At 36.6% G+C, this 10,989-nt stretch overlaps 1 protein-coding gene across 1 annotated transcript; it reads right to left on the bottom strand.

Moving 5' to 3' along the window:
• Positions 1-6,308: 6,308 nt before the first annotated feature.
• Positions 6,309-9,765, bottom strand: LOC110702930 (pentatricopeptide repeat-containing protein At5g50390, chloroplastic-like). Its single transcript, XM_021880697.1, has 2 exons — positions 9,169-9,765; positions 6,309-8,593 (listed from the first exon to the last, which is right to left on the bottom strand). Exon 2 carries the CDS (start codon positions 8,551-8,553, stop codon positions 6,454-6,456), a length of 2,100 nt encoding a protein of 699 aa, XP_021736389.1. The 5' UTR covers positions 8,554-8,593; positions 9,169-9,765; the 3' UTR covers positions 6,309-6,453.
• Positions 9,766-10,989: the final 1,224 nt, after the last annotated feature.

Here is a 10,989-nt window from a genome sequence, read left to right as displayed (position 1 = left end):
GTTTTTGACACGAATTAAATGATTTTAGATTAAAACATTTTGGATAAGGTTAGAATAGGGTCAAGGCTTAAGGAAACTTGCGATATTCTTCAACTCTTTACCGAACTCGTTAATCAAAACGTGAAAGGTACTCATCACTGGATTTAGTCTTTGGGGAGATATTTTTAGGTGTCTACAAAAGCCCCACTTTGACTAAGTTTGGAGAAACGTAAGTTCCAAAAATGATAGTCAAAGTAAGTCAAAAGGGACGGATAATGATTCAGAACGTTCTACGATCCTTAATTATCCTTTTTTAACGTCGATACCTGCAAAAATTGTCATTTCTACAAATAAAGGAGTTAGGAGAGAGACGCGTATCTGGGTTTGCCGAGCACACGTCTCTGGGTAACATCTTCTCGAATCAATTTTTTTTTGTTTGACAACCTCCACATTCTCAGGAAGCACTGTCGAAGACCGCTGCGCATCAACCCATCTTCTCAAATAAGGGATGACAACCTCCACATTCTTAGGGAGCATCGTCGAAGACCGCTTCACTTTGAGTCATCTTCTAAAATTAGGTGACAACCTCCACATTCTAAGGGAACACCGTCGAAGACCGCTTTGCTTTGAGTTATCTTCAAATCTTGGGTGACAACCTCCACACTCTTAGGGAGCGCCGTCGAAGACCGCTTCGCTTCGAGCCATCTTCTCAAATTGGGTGACAACCTCCACATTCTCAGGGAGCGCCGTCGAAGACCACTTCGTTTCGAGTTGTCTTCAAATCTTCTCGTCTTCACGCTTCAGAAGTGATAGTTTCTCTCACGCTTTGGAAAACCTATCGTAAACCTTACTCCTCAAGATTTTACCGAGCTCAAGTTGAATTTTCTTCCAATGGTCATATCTCGCTTCGAGAGTCCTATCAAACCATCTTCGAAAATTTTGATCGGAATCAGGCTGATCACCGTTCAATATAATCGTAATCGGGCCAATCACTAATCAATGTGATCAAATCAAAGTGTAATCTAATCAAAATGTTATCGTCATCGGGCTGACCATCAATCAAAGATGATCGGCATCGGGCCGATCATTAATCAATTAGGATCGTCATCGGGCCGATCTTCAATCAAATGCGATCGTCATCGGGCTGACCATTAATCATAGTCAAAGTGTGATCTAAAAATATGATCGTCATCAGGCTGATCATCAATCAAAGGTGATCGTGATCGGGCCGACCATTAATCAAATGTGATCGTCATCGGACCGATCATCAATCAAAGATGATCGTAATCAGATCGATCATCAATCAAATAAATATTTTAATAAATTGCTTATTACGCGGCTTGAGGGAGAATGATTTGCTCATCACAAGGCTCTTGAAATAATTTAATTGCTCATCACGAGGCTCAAGTAGATGATTATCCTCCGACAGACCGTTTTGTAGGTTCTCAAGACTGTCGTGCCACGTCAACATCTATCGTGTGGCGACCATATTGTCGTGCAACGTTACTTCTATCGAACTGTGTTGGATCAGGCGCACTGCGTTGGATTCGGGTCCTGAGTTTTTACACTCATTCTATTTCGCTGCTTCGCAGCTGTTTCGGTGTGCATCTTTGCTCATTTCTTGCTCGGGTCAAATCGTCTTAAATATTTTTGTAAAAGTTCCTCGTCTGTTGGGACTTGGTGTACCTCATCTATCTTTTGGACTATATGACTTTGCTTATGTTTGTGTGTATTTATCGACTCTTTAGATCGCAGCAAATACTTTTCGCAATAAGAATCGAGTAGAGGCTAATACGGGCGAATGTGACTCCTTGACTCACTTTGTACCATCATCCCCGATCCTCCTTTTGTGGTTTCGAACCATATGGAGTTAGTAATCTCATGGACTATGAATGGGGTGTAACCTTCACGGGTCAATCGTTGTCCCTTATTTGTGGTTGCCTTATAATGATACGTAACGGTTTACAAGTTCCTTAAAAACTTGTTGGCGGCTCCCTACTTTTCTTGTCCCTAATCGTATATGTCAATTCCCACTTCCTATGAGTGTCAAGCATATTCGCAACATGTTTAAGTAAGCACGCTTTGAATGACGCCTACAGAAACACCACACATTTTAAGTTTTTTGGGTTTTAGACTTGTTCTTTTATCGTCTAAAACCCTTCCCAACGCACTAAAAGCTCTTTCAGAGGCAACGAAGGAGACTTGGATAGCGAAAATATCACATGTCGTTGCCTCCTAAATTGCATGTTTCGTGCTTTGTGTTTTCCACCAATCAAGTATGTCGAAGCCGTACTTTTCTTCTTCGTCCATGCCTTTCATGAAGTTGTAACTTAAGTACATTTGCAACTCTGAAACATCGCTAGCGTGCTAGGCGGCTAGGCACCAAGCCTTCGCTAGCGTGTTGGGCTGCCAACCATTCCTGTCGTGCTAGGCGCCTAGCAATCGCTAGTGTGCTGTGCGCCCAGCTAGGGGCCAACATTGCTAGCCAGACACGCTGGCAAGGTAGCAGCTCTAACAAGGCCAGCGCTAAGCCTCGCTAGCAACTGCTAGCACCAGCCCGCTGTAGGCGTCGTTCGAAGTGCGTCTACATTGTAAAGCATGTTGTGAATATGCTTGGCACTCATAGGAAGTGGAAGTTGACATATACGATAGGGACAAGGAAAGTAGGGACCGCCAACAAGTTTTGTAAGAAACTTGTGAACCGTTCATGGACCATTATAAGACAACCACGATAAGGGACAACGATTGATCCGTTAAGGTTACACCCCATTCATAATCCATGAGATTACTAACTCCATATGCTTCAAAACCACGAAAGGAGGATCGGGGATGAAGGTACGAAGTGAGTCATGGAATCACATTCGCCCATATTAGCCTCTACTCGATTCTTATAGTGAAAAGTGATTCCTGCGATCTCAAAGGCACACAACCAAAGAGTTAAATTTGCTCCAAACTATATTAAACTAAATTGGTTCAACGTTAATGCAACATATAGCTCTAGTTATTAGTGATCACTTCGATTAAACAACAAGATTAAAAGGAATCTAAACCGATCATCCAAATTATCTTATTTATCATGATTTTCAATTACATATTCCCTTTAGCATGCAATAGGGTGATCATAACAATTAATATCATTCCAACAATATACATGACAATCATAATAAAAACCGTTAGAACAATAATAGGAACAAAAGGAACATGGTTCCTTACTTTGATTGCGTTTGCTTGCAACTACAACAAAATAAAAACATTAGTAACTTCAAAGAGATTAATAAAGATTAATTCAAAAGAAAATAGAGTTGATTTGGGGCCAAACCCTCAAACAGTTCTCCATTTCACGCCTTGGTTTAATTGTAGAACATCGGGTAAAGTACAAACTTCTAGGAGTACTTAAGGGATGAATTTTGAAAGTGGGAGAAGGCTAGAAATTAAGCTAGAGATCAAGAGAGAGAGAGAGAGAGAATTATTGTTGCTTATTGTTGGTGCCCCGAAACTGAAGAATCAGCCTGGTATTTATAGAGGAAATGAAGAAAGGAGCCACGAAACTCTAGAAATGAGGCACTGTAGCAGAGAAAACTCCCGTGTCACGGCAAACCTGAAATCCCGTGGCATTTAATTCTATCTTTGCTGAAAATGGAAAAACGCGTTAAAAGATAAACGGGGTCAAGCAAATTGTCGTGTCATGGCAATATGCCTGATTATAGAAATCTAACCTTTGTTGATATTAGTTTGAGTTAGCTCAACAGGAGTATTGAGTATCCCTTGTAGAATTGAGGAGCTATTTAAGGTGCAGGTACCAGGAAACTCCATCCTTCATTTGGGCCATCCCATCTCTTATCAATCAATTTCGATTGCACCTTCCCGAAATTCAAATAGATTGGATGGAGCATAAATCATTGTAACTTGCAAGATGAATTCCATATTATACCTTAAATCAAAAGTATTTTGAAAGTTGGAAACATCATTCCATATAACTCAGAGCAATTGAAGGTGTAGTACGAAGTACATAACATCAAAATTGTTGAAATAACAATAAACTAAGCCATTAAGTAGCAACATGTAGTTCCAAAAAACTCAAAGATAGGAAGAAATAAACACAGGAAAGAACTACAAAACCTCATATGTTAAGGGAGAGAGACCTAATTAGCAAATTTGTCAAAGATTACATAAATTAGAACTGAGCTTAAACTAATAGCAGTAATTAGAACTGAAATCATGAATTGTGAACTATGAATTTAAGAATTCAGACCAGAGTAACAGCAATTACCAATAAACCCTCAAATGAAGTGATAATGTAATACATAAGAAACACTATAAAAGAGAGAAAATGGCAGTACACAAATGAAATTCAATGTGAAGTACAATCCATAAATTGCACCATAATTGACGGTTCATACCTTTGTTAAATCTTTAAGCTTGCAGAAACTACAGCAATAAAAGCACAAGGAGAAAATCAATTTAATAAAGAATGAAAAATTGAAGAAACTATACCTGCAGGGAAGAGGTGCGAGAACTGGGAGATGAACAGATGAAGGGAATTCAAAGTGAAGAGAAAGGGTGAGACAAATAGGGTGAGAGGAAATTTGGGAAACCACAAGAGAAGTGAGAGCGGTCCTTCTGGACCAGTAACTTTGGTTTCCTACACTTGGGAAATTGTAAGGATAATTAAACTAGGGCAATGCTGCACCAGAGACCTTCATTTAATGGCTAAAGACACCAAGCGACAGAATGTTTTAACATTCTCGCAGTATCTATTATACTTTTGGTGCCTTTGGCCACTCAAGAAACACAAAATTCCTCATGAAATCAGCAGTGTGAAAAAAAATATACGAGTAAAACAAAATTCAACACTTACAAGAAAAGTTATCATTATCAACACTGTATGATAGGAAAAACCTGGTATGTCCAGTAAAAATTGCCTCAAGAAAATGACAAAAAGAAAAACCAACAAGTGCTGTCATAAACTACCTTTTTCCAAATACAACTTCATTTTATGTTCTCCTACCTCCAGCCAATCTGTAAAAAAGAATCATTTGAAATTAGAAAAGACATTTACACTGGTGCTAAACTGCCAACTACGTATATCACATTACTACTAACTTCATGTACCCTGAAACTCTTATACTTTGACGTATCAGCTACGCAATATCTACAATGAGCCAAACTTGAAACAAGGAGAAACCAATTAAGCACTTACAAGCTTTGTCAATAACTGGGGTGAGAAAACTTAAAGAGGTAAATGAAAGTGCAAAATTAACAAGAAATGCTTTCTGCAGTTCTGAAACTGCAATTTACAGTGTCCTGATGAAAGCACTGTCTCAAAGAAGAGGTAGAGAGAAGTGTTATAAGATAACTTCCAATTCTAGACAATAGAATTTTAGTATTTAAATCAGATATTTATTTCATCTAGCCAAGTCTCCTTTTTTGAACACTTCCAACAGATGATTATAAGTACTCTGTGTGTGCTAAAGGAAAGACACTGAAACTCATGCTTTCCAATGTATAAGATAAGCACAATGAACCAAAACAAGAGAGCGAGTTTGGGGAAGAGTAAAGTCTGGTGATGAACAATCATCAACTGAACTTTAAAAGCATCAACGGATACAAAATCCAAAAGCAATAAATGTGGATTTCTGCTCAATCTATAAGTATAGATGTGTACACTAAATTGAAACATAACCTAAGTAGTGACAAACCAGAAGTACTTTCATAAGCTATAAAAGTATCTGGTAATCCTTTTTGCAAGCCCTTCAATGTGAATGTTGCACTATCATCTGAAATTCGTAATGACTAGCAAAATATACATTAAAATAATAAATATGTTATCATTAACACCAATACAACAAAGATCAAATTCACTTTTCAATAAAGAAAATTGCATCTAAGTATCAATAAAATCAACAGGAAAATTCATAACTCAAATGATACATGGTAAGATTCTGTCTACAGTACTAAGGAACATATAAAATGCAATTAAGTACATTGTACAACAGGAAGTTCCTGAAAGTCATCAATCTCCTCTTCTCAGTTGGAGATTTTCAGTACACTTCCAGGCTATATTATCACTCAAAATTAAAAGTAAAGCATATGTGCTACAATTAAAATATCGAAAGTACTCTAGTTGCGTCTAGTATCTTGAAGAAACTGCATATGAATCCTGTAGTAACCAAATGGGCATTCACCTAAACCTATAATCTATAAAAAGAATCAAATTTGGAACAGATCTTCAGAAAGAACTAAGATCAAGAACTTTATAAAATAAAAAAAATTATACTCTGAAGTGCTACACTATTGTGGACATCCGGAAATATAAGCTAAAAGTATAACTACCAAAACTATAAGTGCTAATTTTCTCTAAATGCCTACAATAATGATTATTGATTCATAATTATATTATGATCTGAAACAATATGAAAAATGAAGTGATACAAATTACAGTCCTACAAAAGAGGAAGTATACGTATAACGTATTTACCAATAATCCCCACACGAGCAGCTACCATTCTTAAAATGGTGAAATTTGCTAGCGTCTCTCACAACAATCTCACGATCTTTTACCTTTGTTATCAGCTTAAGTGCATTATGACAATCTTGGCATATCCGGTGGCTCTGAACAAGTTGAAGTGGGACATAATCAGGAGTATTCATAAGCCCAAAAGTCACAGCCAACTTTTCACTATGGTACAAAAGCATATGCTCTTCTTTCTCGTCAACATCTGGAAGCAAATATCTATTTTCAGGAATATACCCATGTTTTGAGATCTCCACAAGCAAACCATCCAAATACTGGTATATCTCCTTTGTCTGAGCATGTGACTTATCACCAGAACAAAACGCATGTGACTGTTTCTTAATTTCAATCCAAGTACATGCCGGTAGTAATCTTAAACCTTTTTGCTTTAAGTTATGAATGACAGAAGCAGCTTCCTCCAACTTCCCCATGTTGTTGTATATATTCAAAAGAACAATATAGCTGCTAAGCTTTTCCGATCCCATTCCATAAAGTTTCTCCGCAGCAAAAACCCCAAGCTCTAAGTTCTTGTGGATCCTGCAAGCAGTTAGCAACGCTGCCCACATATTCATTGTGGGCTCAAAGGGTGCATTTCTTATCAAAGCCAAAGCTTCATCCAAGAGCCCCTCCCGGCCTAATAGCTCTATCATACATGCATAATGCATTGCCCTTGGATTGATGTTATGTCTGCTGTCCATTGAGTAAAAAATATCCCACCCACGATCTGACAAGCCTAAATTACTGCATGCAGATAAAACAGCAAGAAATGTGACATGGTTAGGTCTCATTCCTTCACAAAGCATTTTGTCAAACAACTCAACTGCATCTTCTCCTCTGCCATGATTGGCATATCCAGCAATTAAAGCATTCCATGATATGATGTTTTTGCAAGGCATTCTATCAAAAACATTTCGAGCATCTTCTATCCTCCCCCATTTGCTATACAAGTCTATAAGGGTTGTATTAGCTACTGTATCTAAGCTAAATCCATGACGAACTAAACTTGCATGAGCTTGTTTAGCATGTTCAAGTGACCCCAGCCTAGCGCATATCCTTACAACAATTGAAAATGTAAAATGGTCCATAGGAACATTAGCATCTTGCATTTCATAATACAAACTTAAAGCTTCCTCACTATAACCATGAAGTGCATAGCCTGCAATGATCGTGTTCCACCCAACAGTAGTCTTTTGTGGCATTGCATCAAAGACAAATTGAGCATCCTCAATGTTCCCACACTTACTATACATATCAATCAATGCACAAGCTACAAAAATATCATCACTCACACCCATTTTCAATACACATGAATGCAATTGTCTTCCCGGATATAACAACCCCAAACCTGCAGTGGCCCGTATCATAGTAGCAAAAGTTCGAGAGTCAGCCTCAGAATATTCTGACCACATCGTAAGAAACAATCGATAAGCCTCAACATAATCTCCTACATCCACTAACCCGGCAATCATTATATTCCACGAAACCAAGTTTCTCTGAGGCATTTCATCAAAAAGTACACGTGCGTCCATTAACATATTACATTTCACATGCATCAACAACACCCTATTGCTCATATATTGATCTGGGACAAACCCATTATTAAACATGTGATTAGCTACCCTTTTTACCCCTTTAATTGATTTTGCTCCAATGCATGCATTCACCAAGCTATCATATGTGCTACTAGTGACTCCATGACCATCCTCATTCTCCAAAAATTCAAACAGTTCAAGAGCTTCTTGATACCGTCGTTTAAAAACTAATTTCTCTATTTGATCACATAGACCAAAAGCAAATTTGTTTTCCTTTGTATGCTTAATGTTGGTCTTTTCTTCAGTATCTTCAAGGGGTTTTGAAGGTTTATAGTTGGGTTTGGGGCGTAAAGTCTGCTTCACTGAAGAGCACCGTAATGGAGATAAGGACGTGCTCCGTTTTCTACGGTTAGTCCAATATAATTGAGAACTGGAAAAGAAAAAGGCTTTGGAATCAAAAGCTGATGAAGAACTATCTAGGATCTGTCCTAAGGATATATTCTGATATTGCGACAATGGAAGCTCCATTGCATTCTTCACAACCAAGTCAATGAACAAGCGAAAATTTCTGGAGAAATATACTTTTGTCAAAAACTAGCACAACATCATAACTTAAGATTATCAAAAGTTGGCACAACTTTTACAAAATACAACTCAAAAAATGACTATCACAACACACCATATTACTCAAAGCTACTGTCTAATTTACATTCTACAGAACAAAATCATCATTTCTCAGATTCAAAATTCCATCGAAAAATTGCTAATTTATTCGATTTGTACCACGAATTCTCAAATCAAATTAGAATAACACAATGCCAAACCTAAAATTCTAAATTCAAGTGCAAAATTAATTATATTCAATGGAAGTAGTGATAATAAAGATCAAACAAGATGTGGTGAATTAAAATAAATAAAATTGAGCATAAATTTCTTTGATTAACTACAAATCAAAATCAATATCCTACTAATTAAGCTCTTATCTTGTTATAATCTTTCATAATTTGAGTAATTACAAACAATGATTCAATAATCCAGCTTGGAAGAGCCCTAAATTGATTATAATGAAAATCAAAATCAACGACAGTATGAAACTAAACCCTAGATTGTGAAATTAATATTCGATAATTCATAAAGTCTTACCACAAAAGGTGGTTCAATGGAGGTGAGAAAGCTCGGAAGCTGCTTCAATGGAGAATTTAGAGTTCTTCCTGGAGAATTCAGAGTTGGCGCTTCAATGGAGGAGGGATAGAAAAAGAGAAAATTTGTCTGAGGTAAACAATTATCTAGTCAGCAGCATTCCAAATCTTCGGTGATTCCTATGCTAACTTATTTTTTATTTATTCTATTTGTACTCCGCATTTTTTTTTTCTTTTGTGAGGAATTCTATTTTTGTATAAATAAGGAAGTACTCGTACTTCGGAGGAAATTAGTTGAGCGACCGTTGTATACCAGAGTGGGAAAAAAAAAATCCAATATTGTACCTTCTCCATTTTTTTAGTTGCATCATTTTGCAAATTGCGGATTCTTAAGAAATCTTTGGAGATGAGTAAGATAGAGAGAATAAAAAAATGAATCCATGTGATAGAAGATTGATAAAGTGAATTTATTAACAATAAAAGAAAATAATACAACTAATTTAAAACTTCCATTTTAGATTAATAATGCAACTAAAAAGAAATGAAGAAAGTATGAGTACAACATAATATGAGAGTTTACAAGACTACAGGTACTAGTTATTACGGATTAGTTCACAAACTCGACTAACTCCAGACATTTCTAATGTAACAAAACATAGCCCATATTGGTGGATGATTAATGACGAGCATATAATGTAAACCCTCAAATTTATCAAAGATTAGAATTCATTCTCATTTAAATTTGTCATCTTTTTTTACAGAGTATTTGACATGTTTCTTTTGACAAATTTTACTCTACACATTTCTGTATTTGCTCGTATTTCTTATTGCTTAACCTATGCTATGGATTATATTTGAATTTTAATTCTTATCATTGATATAATTACAATTTTATAGTGGATAGACAAATAACTAATAAAACTTGTTTTCAATAATTTACAAAAGGATAAGAAATAGCTTTTGGTCTACTATGATTTGTAGTTCGCAGTGTAGTTTGTTTTCCTAAATTCGGGATAACCGCAAACCACAATTTCTTCATGATCATAATCATAATCACATCAAAACTTTCAATTAATGAACCGATTTTTTTTTTTTAAAAAAAAAAATAAGAGAAATGATTTGCAGCTTATGAGCTTAGTTTAGATCAAAGCACAATATGAACACCCCTAGCAGCCAATTATGAAAATAGTTGGGCTTTGGAGTTAAGTGTGTGTGTAGGGGGTGGGGGGGGAAGGTCTCCGCCAGCCCCTTGATTCCGCGAATGGCTTCACCCCTGGACCCTGGATGGGAGCATGGAATAACTAAGAAGCATAAGTTGTTGGTGTGGTAGTATAGATGCATGGCAAGTTTGTTGCTAAGAGGTTAGATGTTGTCTTACCTTAAATATTTAATCCTTACATAAATAAATACTTGTAACAAACTGTTATGATATGAAGTTTTTGGTAAGAATCATCAACCTTTTGATATTTTCTCGTTATTGTATGAAATCTTGCTAGTTACTGATGTAACGAATCAAGTACGCTCAAGCTATAAAAAAATGTTCTATCTTGTGCATATACACAAAATCATTGAGAATCATAAGACTTGTCACTCCAATGTTCTTTCACATACGGCATACAGGAACTTCGCAATGCCACTGTCATGACCTCTTCATTTTATTTTCTGTTCTTAGAATTTGGAATTGGTCATACCAGGTTTCTGTTACAAGGTATAATCGAGAAGAAATGGGTTCCGGCCTTCCGGGTCATTAAGGTAATGTAGATGCTCTTGATTTTGATTCGTGCACAGCTAGCAAAAGTATGTTACATTTGCCAGAACACCTTAT

This window comes from Chenopodium quinoa, unplaced genomic scaffold (assembly GCF_001683475.1).
Source record: "Chenopodium quinoa cultivar QQ74 unplaced genomic scaffold, ASM168347v1, whole genome shotgun sequence".
Classification (NCBI taxonomy): domain Eukaryota; kingdom Viridiplantae; phylum Streptophyta; class Magnoliopsida; order Caryophyllales; family Amaranthaceae; genus Chenopodium; species Chenopodium quinoa.
The sequence above is the reverse complement of the archived record's forward strand: the minus strand, read 5'-3'. Positions and strand labels throughout refer to the sequence as shown.

Excerpts from the sequence above, each read along its gene's own strand:
- LOC110702930 (XM_021880697.1), bottom strand. The coding sequence starts at position 8,553 with ATGGAGCTTCCATTGTCGCAATATCAGAATATATCCTTAGGACAGATC.